The sequence below is a fragment of the Muscardinus avellanarius genome, assembly GCF_963383645.1.
Source record: "Muscardinus avellanarius genome assembly, chromosome: 14".
NCBI classification, from domain to species: Eukaryota; Metazoa; Chordata; class Mammalia; order Rodentia; family Gliridae; genus Muscardinus; species Muscardinus avellanarius.
This window is the reverse complement of record NC_137800.1, coordinates 57475881-57497824: the sequence shown is the minus strand read 5'-3', so window position 1 is coordinate 57497824 and position 21944 is coordinate 57475881. Positions and strand designations below refer to the sequence as shown.

General features: G+C 44.0%; 1 protein-coding gene across 2 annotated transcripts in view; it reads right to left on the bottom strand.

The window, feature by feature from the left end:
• The window catches only part of PLEKHA2 (pleckstrin homology domain containing A2), a gene marked incomplete at both ends in the record, with an annotated part of 73399 nt that extends 51915 nt beyond the window's left edge, over window positions 1-21484 (bottom strand). For both annotated transcript variants that reach the window (XM_080709822.1, XM_080709823.1), the window contains one exon: window positions 21344-21484. In XM_080709822.1, coding sequence (XP_080565948.1) covers window positions 21344-21484 — 141 coding nt within the window. The remainder of the gene's footprint in view (window positions 1-21343) is intronic.
• Between the last annotated feature and the right edge of the window lie 460 nt (window positions 21485-21944).

Below are 21944 nucleotides of genomic sequence, written 5' to 3'. Positions count from 1 at the left end.
TAGACTCTATGGCGATCCATGCATATCCATGCTTAGAGCAGCACAATTAAGTATACCTAATTATCTAACTAACCTAGGTATCAGTCAACAGGGGAATGGATGAAAAAATTGTGTGGTCTATACACACAATGGAGTTTTATCCTGCCATGAAGAATAAAATTAGGGCATGTACAGGAAAACTGGTGGAACTTGAGATTATGCTATGTGAGACCAGCCAGCCTCAGACCGTCAAGGGTCACATGTCTCCACTTATATGTTGGAGCTAGAAAGAAAATGTGAAACAAAAGGGACTTCGGATTAATGAGAGATCAGTAGAACAGTAGAAGGGAGTTGAGGAGGGAGGTGGGAAGGGGAAAAGGACTGTCAAAGAAAACTGTTTAAATAATTCTAAGTTCATATTTGAAGTTCTCACTACCAATCTCACTAACATGTACAGAGATGGAGGAAGGAGGAACGGGTGGAATTCAGAGGGAAATACACCGGATAATGTGTGCATGTATGTTTGTATCCTTGAAACCTCACTATGAAGTATAATTACAATGCACCAATAAAACTGTCTTTTAAAAAAAAGCCCAGTGAAGGTGGGGCTCATAACCCCTAACCAAGAGCTGGCAAAACCACACATGCTCCTAGGTCCTTCCACATATTGTGGCTTAGTCCCAACAATCCCATTCTACAGACGAAGAAACCAAGTGTCCAGCAGGGGAAACAACTTGCACAGGGTTACACAGGTGGCGATGAGTCAAGCCAGTATTCAGGACACCCCTCTGGATCCCCAATCTTTATGGCACTTTCCTTTATGCTAGGCCACCTCCCATGAGACATTATCTAACAGTTAATTATCAATGAAAGGTAAATATCAGGGTCACACCAAATAAGGCCCTTTATATCTGCCCAAGCTGAGCAGGGCAGGAACCAGTCCAACTGGCTCTTGGGTGTGAAGACCAAAAGTCCAGGGACTGAGAGGGTGGATGGGAGGAAAGGAGAGGCACTGGTGCCTCCAACCTTTTAGGCTGCTCTAATACCTAAAGTGCCTAGCCACCACGCGACCCAGCCGGCACTCCAAAGCAGTTGGTTGGGCCACAGCAGAGAGGAGGGCTGAGGCAATCTCGTCTGTCACTAGTGTGAGCCAACCTGGCCCCCAGGATCCAGCCGCTCCAGAACCAGCGAAGCCACGGCCATCTGGGACATGGAAGAGAGCTGGTCCGCAGAGGAGAGGAAGCACAGTGGCCTCTGCTCCCACTGCACAGCCCCGCATGGAGGGGCCGAGGAAAATAACAAAGTAAGGAAGCTCTTCCCAGGAGCCAGGTGACTGCTGCCACAGTGCCCAACTCATCCTCCCTCCGCCCATGGGTCCACTTCACGGTGCAAAGTTTGGGCCACAGGAAGCACCCAGAGCTAGTCTCCCATTCTCCAGTTAAAAACATGTATTTAACCTTTCCCTTCAGAAGCCAATTCTCTATCACAAAATGCTGTGCAGTTTCAAGCTCTCATTCTATTACCTGGATAGCTTTCTTTTTTCTTTTGGGACTGAGATTGCACCTAGGGGCTTTCTACCTCTGAGATACACCCCAGCCCTCGGTAGTGTGTGTGCGGGTCTGGGGGTGGAACCCAGGGGCATTCGACGTCCGACCTACAGCCCCTGCCCTATTTTTTATTCTTTATTTTGAAACCGGGTCTCACTGAGTTGCAGAGGGCCTCACCAAGTAGCTGAGGCTGTCCGCGAACCGTGATCCTCCGGTCTCAGCCCCCCAATGCTGGGGTTACAAGCGTGCGCCACCACGCCCGGCTTGTATTTTTAATTTTGAGACAGGCTCTTGCTAAGTTGCTGAGCGTCTCACCAAGATGCTGAGGCTGGACTTGCTCCTACAATTTCAGCCTCCCAATGGATGTCTATTTCTTACTAGCATATTCTGGCTCCTGCTTTAGAAAAATAAGCCTTGATGAGTAAGATCACTAATAACATTATCCTACATTACAGATCAGGATGGGTAAGCCTACTGGCCACATCCTCAGTTCCCTTTACTGCCCTCTCCCAGCTGTGGGGATAGGGACTTAGGGCCGGGTCAACAGCAGGCTCAAGCTCAGGACAGCATCTGGATGCCTGTGGCCTCAGACTGACTGTTGGCCTGTGAGTGATTCTAAGGCCATAGCTCATCTAGCCAACTCTCCCACTGCTTTCTTCAGCCTGGCTTCCTCCACTGCTGACTCAAACTCAGTATGTCATTTCCCCTCCACCCTCTAATCGGTTTCTCTCCCAACTTCCTCATCTGTCAGGGGCCCTACATCCTCTCCCTCAGTCAAGCACGTACTCAACTTTTTTTTAATCTTAAATATTTGTGATTTAAACTGGGTGTGGTAGTGCACGCTTGTAGTCCCAGTACTTGGGAGGCTGGGAAAGGAGGATCACATGTTCAAGGACAGCCTCAGCAAGTAGTGACTCTCATCAACTTAATGAGACCCTGATTCAACGTGAAAATTTTTAAAAAGTGCTGGGGGTGTAGCTCTGACATAGAATGCCCATGGGTTCGATCCTTCGTACCACACAAAATAATTATTTATTAAATAACAATAAATATATATATAAATTATTCCCCCCAAATCTCTTTAAACACATAGAAAATTACTATGATGTGCCAATAATGTTAAAAGCTAAGTGAAAGCCAGGTATGGTGGCGCACACTCGTAATCCCAGCACTTAGGAGGCTGAGAAGGAGGATCACAGGTTGGTAGATACCCTCAGCTACTTAGTGAAACCCTGTTTCAAAATAAAGAATCAAAAAAAAAAAAAATAGGGCTAGGGGGTATAGATGCAGAATGCTCCAGGGTTCAATCCCCAGTACTAAAGAAGGGGGGCTAAGGATGTAGCTTGGAAACAGAACACTCCTAGGTTCAATCCCAGTTTTAAACAGGGTAAAAAAGCCCAGTGTGGTGACACACGCTTGTCATCCCAGTACTTCAGAGGCTGAGACAGGAGGATCAGAGGATTGAAGGTCTTTAGCCAGTCTCAGCTGCGTACAGAGGCCCTCTGCACTTCGGTGAGAACTTGCTTCAAAATAAAGAAGCTAGGAGTGTAGCTCAGAGTAGAATGCCCCCTGAGGTCAGTCCCCAGTACCACAGAAAATAAAATATAAATAAATAAATAAGAAAAAAAGCTAAGTTAAAGCACATAGCGCATATCATTATTTTATTGTGATCTAAGGTTATTTTGATTTGTTTGTATTTTTGTGTGTATGTGTGCATTGTTGTTGCTTTTTTGGCAGTAGTGAGGATTGAACCCAGAGGTATTATACCTCTGAGCTATACCCTAAGCCCTATTTTTTATTCATTAATTTGAAACAGTGTCTCATTAAGCTGCAGAGGGCCTCACTAAGTACCTGCAAGTACCTTCAATCCTCCTGTCTCAGCCTCCCAAGTTCTGGGATTACAAGCGTGCATCACCATGTCTGGCTTTCACCTATTTATTTTAAACTAAATATTAGCAAAATGCAACATGGAACTACTGAGTTTTTTTCCGGTGGTCACCTTATAATTAGTTGACACACTTCTATAATACCAATTAAGTCTCTTAGCATGAAAAAACTAAGTGAAATGATGTAAAAAATAATTACCATCCATTTACAAAACAATTAGTATGTTAACTGTTGAGTCAATTGTATTTATTGAACCCTCCTATTTTCCAGGACCAAAAACATGTATATTACCATTACCTTACAGAATTCTCAAAATAATCCTTTAAGATAGATAATAGTACTTTTTGATGTTGTTTGCTTGTACTGCAGACGAAATTACATCCCAAGCCCCTGATGGGGTGTGTCCATACAGCGCCTAAGGAGATGCAGCCTCCCTCGGCCTGAGCGGCCTGCAGCCTAAGGCAAAACTTTAAGTAAAGTGATTCAGCAGAAATGGGGCAAAGATGGCGCCTGGAAGAAGCTAGAAAGGCGTGGTTTCCCCATTCATTATGGGTGGGGAGACTGAGCGGTTTTTCCCTTTTTACCTTTAAAGGAGCTTTCCGCACACATGAATGGCTCATGGACTGGCCTGGGATTGGCCGTGAACTAGGCTATTTCCCATGGGAATTCCCCTCGTGGTTTGGTGCTATATATATGATAGCTTGGAGAGAGATAAATGAGATCTTGCTTGACATATCTCCGGGCTCCCTGTGGTGATCGGGCGTCGGTACTCATCATCTCTCCAGGCCCCGCCGCTGTTGGGCTGGATTCCCCAACAAGCGCCTTTTAGTTTTTATTTTGAAACAGGATCTTGATAGGTTGCTGAAGTACTGAGATTACAGGCACGTACCACTGCACCTAACTAGTATTTTTTATTTAACAGATGAGAAAACTAAGAATGAGACTAATAGGTCCTTGCTCTCCACCACAGGCAGTAACATATTAACTATAATGACTACCAATTTTCAGCAAATATATCACCAGTTATTCTCATTTGTGCGATTACCAAAGTCTTTGCTTTTACATTTGTTTTCTCAAGTGTATCATCATTACCTCTCTTTCTTAAGTGAATAACTTTGTGTTCCTGCGTATTATCATCACCACTTATTGAGAATTTATTGCTTATAAGTTTTAATTAAGCCGGGCATGGTGGCACATGCTTCTAATCCCAGAATTTTGGAGGCTGAGACAGGAGGATCGCGGTTCGCAGACAGCCTCAGCTACTTAGTGAGGCCCTCTGCAACTCAGTGAGACCCTGTTTCAAAATATAGAATAAAAAACAGAGCTGGGAGTGTAGCTTAGACATACAGTGTCCCTGGGTTCAATCCTCAGTACTGCAAAATAGTAATAATAAATAGTAATAACAGTAAATTAATTAAATATCCGTAGATAGAAATGTATAGTATTAAGTCTTACTATGCTATTTTGGATTTTTTTAATGACACAAGTACACACTTTAGAAGCCACCCCTATAAAGAAAAAGATATAAATTATTATTTCTAAATATACTTGTAGTGTTTGTTTTGTACTAAGATTTGAAACCAGGAACATCCTATCTCCAGGCTGTACCCCCAGCCCTTTTTATATTTTATTTTATTTTTTAATTTTTTATTTATTTATTTATTTATTTATTTTTTTGGTGGTACTGGGGTTCCTGGAAGCCCTTCTACCTCCGGGCTACACTCCCAGACCTATTTTTTACATTTTCATTTTGGAAACAGGGTCTCCTAAGCCAGCGCGCGCGGCTGGCTTCGAACCTGCGTGATCCTCCTGTCTCTGCCTCCCAGGCGCGGGGATGACAAGCGTGCGCCACCACGCCCGGCTATATTTTAATTTTGGAACAGGGTCTCACTATGTTGCTAAGGGTCTTGCGAAGGCACCAAATCTGGCTGCAAATGTATGATCCTCCTCCTTAGCCTCCCAAGTACTGGGATTACAGATGTGTGCCACTATGCCCAGCTACTTACAGATTTTTGTGTGTGTGTATGTGGTACTAGGGATTGAACTCAGGGGCATTCTACCCCTGAGCTACATCCCCAGCCCAATTTTTATTTTTTATTGTGAAACAAGGTCTCACTAGTTTGTGGAGGGCCTAAGTAGCTGAGGCTAGCCTTGAATTTATGATCCTTCTGTCTCAGCCTCCCAAGTACTGGGATTACACACATGTGCCGTAACACTTAAAGATATTTCAAATCAACTTCTTGAGCCAGGCATGGTGGCACATACCTGGAATCCCAGTACTTAGGAGGCTGAGACAGGAAGGTCACGGGTTCTCAGCCAGCCTCTGATACTTAATTGAGGCCCTCCACAATTTAGTGAGACCCTATTTCAAAATAAAAGAATAAAAAATAGAGCTGGGGGTGTAGCTCAAAGGTAGAATACCCCTGGGTTCAATTCTCAGTGCCAGACACCACACACACAAACATACACACACACACACACACACACACACACACACACACACACACTAATAAGTAAAAGAAAATCAACTTCTTTAAAGTGTTTGGCTTAAACCAGGCATGGTGGTACAGGCCTGTAATCCCAGATTTCAGGATCACAGGTTCAAGGCCAGCCTTAGCAACTTAATAAGACCCTCAACAATTTAGAGGATAATGTTTTAAAATAAAAAATAAAAGAAGACTGAATGCCAGGCATTGTTGTGCATGCCTGTAACCCCAGGACTTGGGAGGCTAAGACAGGAAGACTGCGGGTTCATGGCCAGCAGCCTCAACTGCTTAGTGAGGCCCTCCACAACTTTGTGAGACCCTGTTTCAAAATACGGAATAAAAAATAGGGCTGAGGGTGTAGCTTGAAGTTTGAATGCCCCTGGCTTCAATCCCCAGTACTGAAGAAAAAAAAAAAAAAAAAGACGACGACCGAGGATGTAGCTTGGAGGTAGAATGCCCCTGGGCTCCAATCCCAAGTACCAAAAAAAGTGTTTACTTTATCAATGCAATGTTATAAATACAGGACATCAAGCTGTATGCATAAATCTAGTGCAGGGACGCATGCCTGTGATCCCAGGACCTGGGAGGCTGAGACAGGAGGCTCAAAGGTTAGAAACCAGCCTCAGCAACTTGGTAAGGTAATAAGACCCTCAGAAACTCACGGAAACCCTATTTCAAAATTAAAACAGTAACTAAAATAGGGCTGAGGTATGGCCCACAGGTAGATGACCCAGGGGTTCAATTTCCAGGAAAGAAAGGCAGGCAGGCAGGCAGGCAAAAGCTCATCAGCCATTTTTCTTTTCTTTTTCGTAGGAGCAGGGCTTAGACCTCGGCACGCTCTGCACAGCGCTCCACCACTGCCTCTGCCACTGCCACAGCTCTTTTTCTTTTTTCTTTTGACACAAGGTATTGACACGTTGCCCCAACTGGCCTGGAACTTTTTATCCTCCTGCCTCAGCCTTCTGGGTAGACGGGATGAGAGGCGCGCACCTCCGTGCCTGGCTGCACTTCAGCAACTCTACTTAACCCACCAATCATGCGGTCAACATGGATAATTAACAGACCAATTACATAAAACACATGAATTTTTAAAAACGGAACAAAAACATATCAAGTTTAAAAAAATTCAAACCAGCCGGGCGTGGTGGCACGCACTTGTAATCCCAGCATTCGGGAGGCTGAGACAGGAGGATCGCAGTTCGTGGCCAGCCTCAGCTACTTAGTGAGGCCCTTTGCAACTCAGTGAGACCCTGTTCCAAAATAAAGAATAAAACAATAGGGCTGGGGGTGTAGCTTGGAGGTAGAATGCCCTGTGTTCCACCCCCAGACCTGCCAAAAAAAAAAAAAAAAGATTATTCAAACCAGCAAACTTTGTCCCCAAAAGTGTTAAAGATCTGAAAGTTACCATGATTCTTATACATGCAAAGAATATCTCAGTACAGAAGGAAAGAAACTGGCAATCCTGGCGGCCCTGCCAACGGGCCACGCGGCCACAGGATAAGGGAGGGAGAGGGGGAGGCAGGGAGAGACTTGTCGCTCTGCTTTCCTACACTACATTCTCTACCATGTGTATGTATTGCACTTTTTTATATACCAAAGATTCAATGCAGGAGTATTCTATTGCCAGGCTACACCACTAGCCCTTTTCTTATTTTTATTTTGAAATAGGAACTCACGAGCCGGGCGTGGTGGTGCACGCTTGTAATCCCAGCATTTGGGAGGCTGAGACCAGAGGATCGTGGTTTGCGGACAGCCTCAGCTACTTAGTGAGGCCCTCTGCAACTCAGTGAGACCCTGTTTCAAAATAAAGAATAAAAAATTGGGCAGGGGGTGTGGCACGGAGGAAGATGCCCCTGGGTCCTTCCCAGATCCTCAGACCCGCAAAAAAAAAAAAAAAAAAAAAAAAAAAGAAATAGGAACTCACTAAGTTGCTAAAGTTCTCACAAAATGGCAGAGGCTGGCCTCAAACTTGCAATCCTCCTGTCTCAGTACACTACCACCAATGTACACCACCACCAATGTATACCACCATGTCCAGCTTGTGTTGTTCAGGGGTTTTTTTGTTTGTTTTTTGTTTGTTTGTTTTTGCGGGTCTGGGGATGGAACCCAGGGGCATTTGACCTCCAAGCTACCCCATCTGCCCTTTTTTTATTCTTTATTTTGAAACAGGGTTTAAGTTACAGAGTGCCTCACTGAGTAGCTGAGGCTGTCCATTAACCGCGATCCTCCTGTCTCGGCCTCTCAAATGCTGGGATTACAAGCGTGAGCCATCACACCCAGCTGTGTGTTGTTCAGTTTTAAAGGAAAGTTATCTACTAGTGTTTACCATCTGGTCAGCTTGAAGCATTTTGTACAAAAATCTTTAAAATATTGATGAATTTCAATGAAACTTTACTTAAAGAGGTTTTTTATGTTTGTTTTGGGTTCTGGAGATTACACCCGGGAGCATTTTATCTCTGCGCTAAACCCCCAAGCCTATTTATTCTTTATTTTGAAACAAGGTCTCACTAACTTGTGGAGAGTCTCACTAAGTAGTTGAGGCTGGCTGTGAACCTGCGATCCTCCTGTCTCAGCCTCCCAGGTACTGGGATTACAAGTGTGTGCCACCACCCCCAGCCATAATTTGTTGTTGTTGTTGTTGTTTTTTGAGGAACTAGGGATGGAACCCAAGAGCCATTCTACCTCCAAGCTACACTCCCAGCCCTATTTTTTATTCTTCATTTTGAAACAGGGTCTCAGTGAGTTGCAAATGGCCTCTCTAAGTAGTTGAGGCTGGCCGCTAACAGTGATCCTCCTGTCTCAGCCTCCCAAAGGCTAGGATAACAAGGGTGCGCCACCGCGCCCAGGTCCATAATTGTTTCTAAAACACTGATTTTTGCCCAGCCTTTAAGACAACAGTATTGTCCATTATAAATAATATATTAATAGAATCTCCTCCTACACTTGTGCATTCTTTTCACTAAAATGATCAAAACTGTTAAAGTTCTTTGACCCCATCACTGGAAAGAAGTGACTTCAGTTTATTATTATTATTATTATTATTATTATTATTATTATTATTATTTTGGTGGTGGTACTGGGGTGCCTGGAAACCCTTCTACCTTTGGGTTACATTCCCAGACCTATTTTATACTTTTTAAATCTGGAAACAGGGTCTCTTAAGCCTGCGAGGCTGGCTTTGAACCTGCGCCCTTCAGTCTCCGCCTCCCAAGCGCGGGGATTATGAGTGGTGCACCACCACATCCAGCTGACTTCAGTTTATTTTACAAAAAAATTTAAAAAGAGCAAAAGCTTTCAATGTGGTCCTGGATTTACCAGAAGAGATTCAATTATTATTTTCTTTTTTGGTGGTACTGGGGATGGAACCCAGGGGCATTCTACCTCTGAGCAACACCCCCCAGCCCTAATTTATAGTCTTTTTAAAAAATGTTTGAAATGGGTTGCGAAGGGACTCCCAAAGTAGCTGACTGTAATCTCAGCCTCCCGAATACTGGGATTACAAGCATGAGCCACCATGCCCGGCTTCAATTTTTGAATATAACAATGAGCGATAATTCACATAGGGTCCTTTAGGAACTAAAGGCATCTAAATATTTCTTTTTAAGCCGGGCGTGGTGGCGCACGCTTGTAATCCCCGCACTTGAGAGGCGGAGGCAGGAGGATCGCGCAGGTTCAAAGCCAGCCTCGCTAGCTTAAAATACCCTGTTTCCAAATAAAACATATATATATAAAAAATAGGTCTGGGAGTGTACCCCAGAGGTAGAAGGGTTTCCAGGAACCCCAGTACCACAGAAATAAAAATCTGAAGAAACATAATGGACTTCCAGGAAGATGGCGACAGAGAAAAGCAGCATTTACGAGTCCCGCTAACACTTGATCTCTATTGCCACAAAATCAGCGCTTTTCATAGCCAGAAAACACCATCAGCAGAGAAATAAAAACTGCAAATAGCCGGGCGTGGTGGCGCACGCTTGTAATCCCAGCATTCGGGAGGCTGAGACCTGGAGGATCGCGGTTCGCGGACAGTCTCAGCTACTCAGTGAGGCCCTCTGCAACTCAGTGAGACCCGGTTTCAAAATAAAAAGAATAAAAACTAGGGTAGGGGGTGTATCTTGGAGGTCAAATGCCCCTGGGTTCCATCCCCAGACCCGCAAAAAAAAAAAAAAAAAAAAAAAAAACTGCAAATACACGGGACAGAGAAAAAGAAGACTAGAAAGACAACCAGACACCAGAAAAGAAACCAGCCCTCACTGCAATGGCCCCATCTTCCCTCACAGCACCAGGCTCCAGAGAAGAAAGGGACTCAGAACAGAGTCCAAAACCAGAAAAGAAATATGCCAGCCTCACGGCCGAAGGTGCAACAACAATGCCATATAGCCAACAGCGGCAGCGAGTTCACCGTGAACATGACAGCTCCAGATCAGCTCGCTCAACAACCCACCAGGATCCAGAGAAGAAAGGTAAACAAGGAGCTGAAGTGAGCAGCTGCAAATCATCTGGGTGTAATTTAGCAGTTTTTTAAGCACAAAGAACATCTAAAACTCCCAGTGGCCAAGCTCAGCACACCCTCCAGGGACTCAAAACGAAGCTCAAAACCAGAAAAGAAATATGCCAGCCTCATGGCCGAGGGCATAGCACTGGTGCCATACTACAAGCAGCGGTGAGTCCACCAGGTCCACAACAGCTCCAGATCAGCACACTCAACAACCGTGAGTGAAAATGCAGCCCCTAAGGGAGAAATCCCAGTACTACACCCCCAGGAACTTACGCAGATTTGATAATCTCCCTGGGTCTGAGATTTTGCAGTCCAACCCAGTGAAGGAGTAGCGGTGGCAGAGATACCACACCCTAGTCGCAGCTCCCTGTGGGGAAACGCCCAGCCTGGCACCCCCCATGGTCTCAAGCAGCCTCGATTAACTCCCTGGGTCTGAGACTTTGCAATACAACCCAGTAAAGGAGTAGTGGTGACTGAGATAACCACAGACTGAGATCCAGAGCACCCTAAGTTAAGTCGTAGTAACCCAGGGAAGAACCCAGAGAAGTCACAAACTTCTGAAATCATGGGAAAGAGGAATAACAATGGAGCAATGAACATCCACAAACCCACAACATCAGAACCTGATAACACAGAAATTCAGAGATCTCCAGAAAACCAAATCAGGAATATAACTGTAGAAGTAATACAGGACCTTCGCAAAGAATTTAGAGAGAGTCTAAAAGAAATAAAGGATGCAATCATTGAAGTAAAGGCCTCAATTCAAAGTATAAACAATCAATTAGACCACATGGAGAATAGAATCTCGCTCCTAGAAGATGATCACTCCAAACACGAACTCATAGTTTTTAATTTAGAAAAAAAAATCCGACAGCAGGAATTTAACATTGAAGAAATATGGGCCCATCTTAAGAGAGCTAACCTAAGAATAATTGAAATAGAGGAGGGAAAGGAGGATGAAAGTAAAGAGATCAATAATCTCTTCAAGGAAGTAATAGCAGAAAAATTTCCAAACATAGGGCAAGAGGTCGATACACAGGTCCAGGAAAATTATAAAACTCCCTTTAGACAGGATCAGAGAAGAGGTTCCCTACACCACATAATTGTCAAAATGACTAATGTAGAAGCCAAGGAGAGAATCTTAAAGACAAAAAAAAAAAAGGCCAAGTGACATTCAGAGGCAAAACAATTAGAATCACTCCAGACTTCCCAAACCAAGTCATGAAAGCCAGTAGGGCGTAGAATAACATATTCCAAACTGTGAAAGAAAACAACTTCCAACCAAAAATTAACTACCCAGCAAAATTATCTATCAAATTAGATGGGGAAATAAGAAGCTTCCATGACAAACAGAAACTGAAGGAATTTATGTCTTCAAAACCAGCGCTAGAGAAAATACTCAAGGAGATTAACTGCAAAGAAGAAATAGGTAATACACACCGGAATGAAAGAAACAAGATTTCCCATCCAGCAGACAACTAAGCGAAGAAGAATAAACAGTATCTCAAACAGAAATAAAATCTTAACATGTTAGGAATTAAAAATTATCTCTCTATAATCACACTGAATGTAAACAGCCTCAACTTACCAATAAAAAGACATAAAGTGGCAAAACAGATTAAAAAACCAGAATCCATCAATCTGCTGCTTACAAGAAACACACCTTACAAGTAAAGATAGGAACAAACTCAAGGCAAAGGGCTGGAGCAAGGTAATCCATGCTAATGGAACTCGAAGACAAGCAGGAGTAGCAACTATGATATCAGACAAGTTAGACTTCAAACCCAAACTTATTAGAAGAGACAAAGAAGGTCGTATTTTACCGGTAAAAGGAATAATCCATCAAGAGGAAATAACAATAATCAACATATATGCCCCAAACATAGGTGCACCTACTTTCATAAATCACACTCTTTGTGACATGAAGTCACACATAAATCCCAACAAAATAATACTGGAAGACTTCAACACACCTCTCAAAACACTAGACAGATGTTCCAGACAAAGGGTCAGTAAATATGCCTCAGAACTAAAGAACACCATTAACCAAATGGACCTGTTGGACACATATAGAATATTTCACCCGACTACAGCGGAATTTAAATTTTTCTCAGCTGCTCACGGAACCTTCTCCAAAATAAATCACATCCTGGGACACAAAATGAGTGCTAGCAAATTTTAAAAATGTTACATACTTGTGTCATTTCAGACCATAATGGAATGGAACTAGAAATCAACTATAAGAAGACCCAGAGAAACAACATAAACATGCAGAAACTGAACACCACACTTCTGAATGAAGAATGGGTCATAGAAGATGTAAGAGGTGAAATCAAGAAATTTCTAGAACAAATGAAAATAAAGATACAATTTTTCAAAACCTCTGAGACACTTTGAAGGCAGTATTAAGAGGAAAATCTATATCACTGAGTGCTCACATAAGAAAAACTAAAAATCTTCACATAAATAACCTAATGACACACCTCAAAGCCCTTGAAAAGCAGGAACAATTGAACCCCAAAGCCAGTAGAAGACAGGGAATTATTAAAATAAGAGCAGAATTTAATGAAATAGAGAATAAAAAAACAATACAGAACATCAACAAAACCAAAAGCTGGTTTCTTGAAAAAATTAACAAGATAGATAAACCACTAGCCAACCTAACTAAAAAAAAAGAATCAACCCAAATTATGAAAATAAGAGATGAAAAAGGAGACATACTACTGACAGTGTAGAAATCCAGAGGATTATCAGAAACTACTTTGAAAAACTATACTCCAACAAAATGGAAAATCTGGAGGAAATTGACAACTTCCTAGATAAATACAACTTTCCTAAACTAAGTCAAGAAGATATAGAACACTTAAAGCAACCAATAACAAAGAGATTGAAACTACAATAAAGAGCTTACCATCAAAGAAAAGCCCAGGACCAGATAGTTTCCCAAGTGAATTCTATAAAACCTTTATAGAAGAGCTAACCCCAATACTCCTCAAACTATTTCGTGAAACAGAAAAAACCAGGACTCTCCCAAATATTCTATGAAGCCAACATCACACTAATACCCAAACCGAATAAAGACAGTTCAAGGAAGGAAAACTACAGGCTTATATCTCTGATGAACTTGGATGCAAAACTATTAAACAAAATACTAGCAACACGCATTCAAAACCACATAAAGAAATCATACACCACGACCAGGTAGGGTTCATCCCAGGGATGCAAGGCTGGTTCAACATACGAAAACCAATCCATGTAATTCATCATATAAACACAGTCAAAGACAAAAATCACATGATTATTTCAATAGACACTGAAAACGCATTGGATAAAATCCAACATCCATTTATGATTTTAAAAAAAAGTGCAGAGAATTGGAATAGAAGAAACATATCTCAACATCATAAAGGCAATCTACAATAAGTCCACAGCCAACATCATATTAAATGAGGAAAAACTTCAAGAATTCCCCCTAAAAACAGGAATGAGACAAGGATGTCTATTATCACCACTTCTCTTCAATATAGTACTAGAGACTCTAGCCAGAGCAATAAGGCAAGAAATGGAAACCAAAGGAATACAAATAGGAAAAGAATAACTCAAACTTTCACTATTTGCAGATGACATGATACTATATTTAGAAAACCCAACAAACTCAGCCAAAAGGCTTATAGAACTGATCAACAAATTCAGCAAAGTATCTGGATACAAAATCAATTTTAAAAAAATCAGAAGCTTTCCTGTACACCAACCATAAATCCACTGAAAAAGAAATTCAGAAAACACTTCCACTCAGGATCTCCCACAAGAAAATAAAATACCTAGGAATAAACTTGACTAAGGAGGTAAAAGATCTCTACAAAGAAAATTATAAAACACTGAAAAGAGAAATCAAAGGAGATCTTAGAAGATGGAAGGATCTTCCATATTCATGGAATGGCAGAATAAATATCATTAAAATGGCCATTCTCCCAAAATTGATCTACGGATTCAACGCAATGCCCATTAAACTACCAAGATCATTCCTCAGAGACATAGAAAAATCAGTCCTTAAATTTATCTGGAATAACAAAAAGCCCAGAATAGCCAAGGTAGTTCTCAGCAATAAAAACCATGCAGTAGGAATCACAATACCTGACTTTAAACTATACTACAAAGCCATTGTAATAAAAACAGCATGGTACTGGCCCAAAAACAGATACATAGACCAATGGATCAGAATAGAAGACCCAGAAACAAGTCCACACACTTTCAGCCAACTGTTCGGGGCCGTATAATTTCGTCTGTTAACCACATATCCACATGGGCACCACACAGGCTAAACATCAACAGTGCCTTGTGATGAAAACAGAGTTCGTGACTCTCTAGGTCACTGGAATAAAGCAGAGCACTCTTCGTAAAGGAATTTCACCTCCTTTAACATGGTGTCCTTCCCTAGCATGTACAAGGCCCTGGATTCTATCCACAGTACCATCAATAAGAATAATAAAACGTGCTGGGCGTTGCGACGCACGCTTATAATCTCCACACTTGGGAGGCAGAGACAGGAGGATCGCGCAGGTTCGAAGCCAGCCTTGCTGACTTAAGAGACCCTGATTCCAAATAAAAATATAAAAAATAGGTGTCTCGGAGTGTAGCTCGGAGGTAGAAGGGTTTCCAGGAACCCCAGTACCACCAGAAAAAAAAAAAAGAAGAATAAAACAATTCCTAGTGCCATAATATCAAAGTATTGTTTTAAAGAAAACCCAGACAATGTTTGTTTCTAGTCAAGAATTATAGCTGGGAGTGGTGATGCATGCCTGTGATCCTAGTACTTGGGAAGCTCAGAGAGGAGGATCACAGGTTCAAGGTCAGAGCGTGTTAACTTTGCCAGACCCTACTTCAAAATAAAAAGTAAAATGGAGCTGAGGATGTAGCTTGGGGATAGAACTGCCCTTACCCCCAGGTTCATGCCCTGGCCACACAACAAAGAATGTTGTTGTTGTTGTTGTTTTAAATATTTGTTTGCATGCCAGACAAGTCAGTTCTAGAGAGAGATCTGCTGTATAATATCATACCTATAGTCAACAACATGGTATTGTACACTTAGAAATTGTGTACAATTAGCCGATTGTGGTGGCACACGCTTGCAATCCCAGTACTCTGGAGGCTGAGACAGGAGGATCACAGGTTTGTGGCCAAACTCAGCTACTTAGTGAGGCGTTCTGAAACTTAGTGAGACCATGTTTCAAAATAAAGAATAAAAAAATTGGGCTGGGGGTGTAGCTCAGAGGTCGGATGCCCCTGCGTTCGATCCCCAGTACAGGAAAAAAAAAAAAAAGTGCCCACAGACCCTTGTCTGGGTGCCTGTCTCCTCATCGCTGGGTCTTCTTTTGGGGATCTTAACCTTAAGCACCCTCTATCCTGGGGAGCCCACATGTCCTCCTTTGTGCCCTTAATGGCTGTTGTTCCCCCCTTTTCCTCTGTAAGGACAGAGGACACAGAAATCAAATGAGACCCTGCATGTGAAAATACCTCAAAACCCCCAAATGCTCTATAAATGCAAATAACCTGAAGAATAATCACTCTAATCTCACCCATCATTGAGATCTAACTCTAGTACCACCTCCTCCATGAAGGGGGCTGCACAACTCTTCTGACCCCCGTCCTTCAACATCTCTCCTCCCCACCTGCAGTGCAACTCCACGAAGACAGAGATTGTCTTGCCTACTGTTTGGCCTCGGCGTCTGGGCTGTCTGACGGTGGACAAGCTTAGTAACTATGTGTAGGGGGAGGTTACTAAGCTCCAGTACCTCTCCACTCTCAAGCCTCAGGAAGCGAAGGGCTAAGAGCCTTATCAAGAGTCATGCATAGGATGCTGAGAAAGGAAAATCTGGGTTCGTGAATAGCCTTAGCTACTAAGTGAGGCTCTTTGTAACTCAGTGAGACCCTGTTTCAAAATAAAGAATAAAAAATAGGGCTGGGATTCCAGGCATGGTGGCGCATGCTTGTAATCCCAGCATTCAGGAAGCTGAGACAGAAGGATCACAGTTTGTGGACAGCCTCAGCTACTTAGCGAGGCCCTCCACAACTTAGTGAGACTCTGCTTCAAAAATAAAGAATAAAAAATAGGGCTGAGGGTGTAGCTCGGAGGTAGAATGTCCCTGGGTTCCATCCCCAGTACCACACAAAAAAAAGCCTTATTAAGGATCACCTAGAGTGTGCATTCTCCAGAAGAGAAATGATTTGCCTGAGCCGCAGATCAGCTGAGTGAGGGAGTCAGAACTACAAGAACTACAGCCTGGGTCTCTCATCTTTCAGACCTGAGACCCTTCCAAGTAAGACTCCACCTCCAACTCCAGGACCTACATCTTCTTGCCATGGGCAACAGCAAAGGAAAACTGCAATCCCATCTCCTGAACCAAAATATTAGCATGTTGATGCCACCTGCAGTCCCAGTACTCCAGAGGCAGGAGGAGCACTGAAACCCAAGACCAGCCTGAGCAACAGAATGAGACCTTGTCTGTGTGTGTGTGTGTGTGTGTGTGTGTGTGTGTGTGTGTGTGTGTGTGTGTGTGTGTGATACCAGGTATTTAACCCGGGGGCATTCTACCTTCAAGCTATACCCCCAGCTCTAATTTTTATTCTTTATTTTGAATAAACAGGGTTTCACTAAGCAGCTAACTTTGGCTGTAAACCTATGATCCCCCTGTCTCAGCCTCCCAAGTATTGGAATTACAAGTGTGCGCCACCAAGCCAAGCAGAGACCTTGTCTCTTAAAAAGAGAAAGAACTGTGGACATTCGGGCACTGGCACAGCAACAGATGATACCCTATCTTGTGATAATGGTGTACTGAGGTTATCAGAGCTTCCTCATTTCATTCACCTATCATGTCATCTATGGGACCTTGCACAGTGCTGAAAACAAATACGAGAACGAGGAAGAGAGTGGTCACTTGTAACAACAGGGTCAGACGCAACTCCAGCACTGCACTTGCTACCGGCAGACGGAAAAAGAGGGATATAGTCCCAAGGTCCTGGCATTAGTGAGAGGATTTCAGGAGATAAGTATGGAAAGCACTTCACATCGTGGCTGGTATATGACAACCTCTCTGTCAGCAATCGCTGCAGTTAGTAATAACAACAGTAGAGACAGGCTCAGTGACTCCAACTACCAGGCCAAGATTGGAGACCCGGCTTCAGAAAATCCCCTGCTCATTAATCCCTGTTAAATAACTAAAATACCATGGCATATTCCTATAATCCAAGTACTTGGGAGACTGAGACAGAAGGATTGCCGGTTTCCAGCCTCAGCAACTCAGCAAGACTCTATTTCCAAAATAAAAATAAAACAGGGCTAGGGGTGTAGCTCAGAAATAAAATGCCTCTGGATTCAAACTCCAGCACAAACAAACAAATAAACAAAACAAAAAATAACTATGATACCACATCAGAGGCTCCTTTTTTTGGTACTGAGGACTGAACCCAAAGGTATTCTACCTCTGAACTACACCATCAGCCCCATTTTTTCTTTGAAGCAAGGCCTAAGTTGCTAAGGCTGGCCTCGAATGTGCCATCCTCCTGTCTCAGCCTCTCAAGTACCACACCTGACTCAGCTTCTTTTCCTAGCTGGAGACTTTTCTTTCTCCAGAGCAACTTCAAGATGACTGTTTCTTTGTCAGCAATAACGGCTGAGGAACAGGACCCACGTCTCCAGGCTTCGAATACTGGCTCTGCCCCTTTCTTTTTCTTTTTCTTTCTTCTTTCTTTTGGTTTTGTTGTTGTTGATGTGGTAGTCATCACTGGGGATTGAATTCAGGGGCATTCTGCCTCTAAGCTATACCCCCAGCTCTTTTTACTTTTTTATTTTGAAACAGGGTCTTTCTAGGTTGCTGAGAGTCTTCCTAAGTTACTGAGGCTGGTCTTGAACCTGTGATCCTCCTTTCTCAGCCTCCCAAGTACTGGGATTACAGGTGTGTGCCACCACACCCACCACTCTGCCACTTTCTTAATATGTAACCACCAGCAAATTTCTCTCCATTTCTGCCTCACCTACCTTACTTCTGGAATGAGGACGGCAACACCCACTAATGAGACTTGCTTTGAAAATAAAACCCAGTGAATCGTGCTTGGCATGTGTTATGGTTAGAAGCAGAATGTCCCCTGGGGGTGGGGAGCTAATGTAACTTAGTCCCGAGGGCTGTAATCTCATCCATGTATAAATCCACTGTGATGGTTTTACCAGGAGGTCACCTAGGCAGGTGGGGTGAGGCTGGGGCAGGTGGGGAGCTGGGGTGCAGCCTTAGGGGCCGTGCTTTTGTCTTTGAATCTCCTTGCTGGCTTGTATTCTCTGATTCCAGCCTCCATGACGTGAGAGCAGAGCCCTTGCTATCCCTCTCTGCTTCCTGGCACCATGCTCTGAGCTCCAAAGATGTACTGACATGGACTGAAACTCTGGGATCTCCAAAAAACCTGTAAGCAAATAAATCTTCCCTCCTCAAAGTTGTACGGTCAGTTGTCTTGGATTCCATCAGTGAGAATGTTGACCAAGATAGCATGTAGGAATAAATATCCACTAATACCATTTTACAATGTGTCAAAACATGCACTCACAAATCTGGAGTGCTTGCCTAGCCATAAATACAACGAAGAACTAATCTGAATGTTCCGAACTGCCAGATGTGGTGGTGCATACCTGTAATCCCAATACTTAGGAGGCTGAGATAGGAGAATCGAAGGTTCAAAGGTGGGGATAGAGCTCAGAGGTGGACTGCCCCTGGATTCAATCTCCGGTACTATACAGAAAAAGTTCTGAGCTACAGCTATGTCACAAGACTTCCTTTTCAGGCATATACCAAGCTAGCTGAAATCTTCTATTTCCTGGGAAAATATAAAGAATTCCCAGCAGCCGGGTATGGTGGCACACACCTATGATTCCAGTTCTTGGGAACTGAGGCAAGAGGATCACAGATTTGAGGCCAGCCTCAACAATTTAGTGAGTTGGGATGTAGCTCAGAGGTAGACCACACCTGGGCTCAATCATCAGGAAAGAGAGAAAAAGAAACCCTAGCAATGAGCCGTAAGTTCGACCTGGTAATTCGAACTCAAAGAAGGTTCCAGCACAAACAGCACAGTGAGAGCCCAGGGAAGGGGAGCAGGCTGCGTGGTCAGCATGGGAGCTGCCGCAGAGGCCAATGGTGGTGACGACCATGAGAGGGTAGGTCAAAAGGAGGGTGCATGCAAGATCAGGACGGCGGAAGTGTGGCCTTGGGTGATCTGTCGCTGACAGCAGTACTCTCTCGGGCCAGCACATGACAAAAGGTCCAAGTTTCAGGAAAGGGAGCTGGCAGCCGCTGGACAGCCCTAGTAGAGATGCATGATGCAGGACAGAGAAATTGAGACAAAAATGCTTTCAAATTACTTTGAAAGAGCTAACAAGTGTATGGGAAAAGCTACACCAAGGGGAAAAACAGCAAGGAAAAAAAGAGCCAGCGCCCTGAGTCCCTGACTCCTTCCTGCTGTACCAGAAGCCAAGTCTACTGGGAACAGACACTTAATTCCACCTCCCACGTGGGGGAAGAAGTAACTTAAATGCTACTTCCTCTCCCAGTGGATCCCGTGACCTGGCAGTGGGCGCCTGTGCAGAGCAGAGGCAGGGAAACCAGGCCTGAGGGTGAGGAGATGCAGGCAGAGGGTGTGGTGTCCATGGGCAAGATCCAGTCTGAATGCTCAGAACTTCAAATGAAGGTCAAGTGGTGGAGCATTTGTTGGACACAATCCCCAGCACCACAAAAAAATAAATAAATAAACACGAAAGTAAATGACAGATACCAGGAACATGAGGTGAGACCGGGGCACGGTTGCAAGTCTTCCTGCAAAAAGCCAGTGGCAGCACTGGCTTTCTGAATGTTCTCTACGTCTGTAGAAGTAACTCTTTATATTTTCATTGTTAGCTCTTTCAATTTTCTACCTCTGTAACCCTTTTGCTCAGCCACTAAATCAAGGAGACAAATGCCAAAGGTCTCTAAGGAACAGTCCCTGGAAAATGACCAGAGAGTCACAAGACTTTTTCCATACCACATCGCATATGTGGTACTAGAGATTGAGCCAAGGGTGTTCTACCACTGAGCTACACTCCCAGGCCTTTTTGTTTTTTATTTTAAAACAGGGTCTCACTAAGTTACCACGCACTGGCTTTGAACTTGTGATCCTGAACTGAGACAAAAGGATCTCGGGTTCGAGGCCAGCCTCAGCAATTCAGCGAGATTCTCAGCAACTCAGCATAACCCTGTTTTAAAATAACAAATAAAAGGGCTGGGGGTGTAGTTCAGAGGTAGAATAAATGCCCCTGGGTTCAATCTTTAGTTCCAAAAAAAAACAAGGTCTGGGGCTCACTCTTCTCAACTGTAGCATGAGAAAACAAAACTAGGTTACCTCTACAGGGTCACCTCCATCCCAACACTCTACAACTTCCTGATTCAGGAGGCCAAAGACATCCAACATTTGTCCAGCTCCAGGAAGCAGGTCACATTCTCTGCTGGGGAGGGACCAGACTGGAAGAGCAGGAGTGGCCACTGGGCCACAGCCCTAACGAGGCAGGTGAGAGGAAAGAGGGGGACGCCTGAGAGCCTGGAGCCAGCTGGCCAGCCTTTGCCCAGCTTTTCCAAGCGCTGAATTCTCACATGTGAGAGAAGGCACCGGGTCCAGGAACAGGAGAGTGTCTTTCTCCCAGGCTATGTCTTTTTGTCTTTCTTTCTGTGCTGCAGATGGGACCCAGGGCCTCATTAAGCACATGCTCTACTACTGAGCTGCATTTTCACTCTGGAGGTAGTTTTCTGTGTGTCTGTGTGGTATGTTGTATGTTTGTGCCTGTGGGGGAGGGGAGGTTTTTCCCCTCTTGCTGACCCACAGGCTCCACCCGCACTCTTCCTCCCACCAGCGCCCCTGCCCCTTTGCTCCTGGCCTCTCACCTGGGGGTTGTCCATGTACCAGAGCAGGCAGTTGGCCTGGGTGTCCAGAATGAAGTACCTCCGTAGAAACTTGCCGCTGTTCCCATTTTCCTCGATGTCCAGAAACCCACAGATTCGGTTTTGCCGATCCACATAAGGCATTCCTGGGCTCTGCTCACATCACCCTGCACAGCGGGAGGGAGGTGCTCATAAGAAGGGGGAAGTTTGCCCATGGGAACCACACCTCTCCCTGCCTCAAGCACCTCTGCAAATTGTTGAGCGGAGACACCCTCTTGTTAGCTTCCTTTCCTAGGGTGCTAAATGTCCCACCCCAAGTGGACCCTGGGAACTTCTACCAAGGGTCCTCAAAATCCATTAACATAGCCAGACATGGTATGGTGGGGCATGCCTGTAATCCCAATACTTAAGAGGCTAAGACAGGAGGACCACAGGTATGAGCCCAGCCTCAGCAACTCAGAGAGACCTTATTTCAAAATTAAAAATAAAAAATAAGGCTGGGAGCCAGGGGTGGTGGCGCACGCTTGTAATTCCAGCGCTTGGGAGGCTGAGACAGGAGGATCGCACAGGTTCGAAACCAGCCTCAGCTACTTACTGACACTCT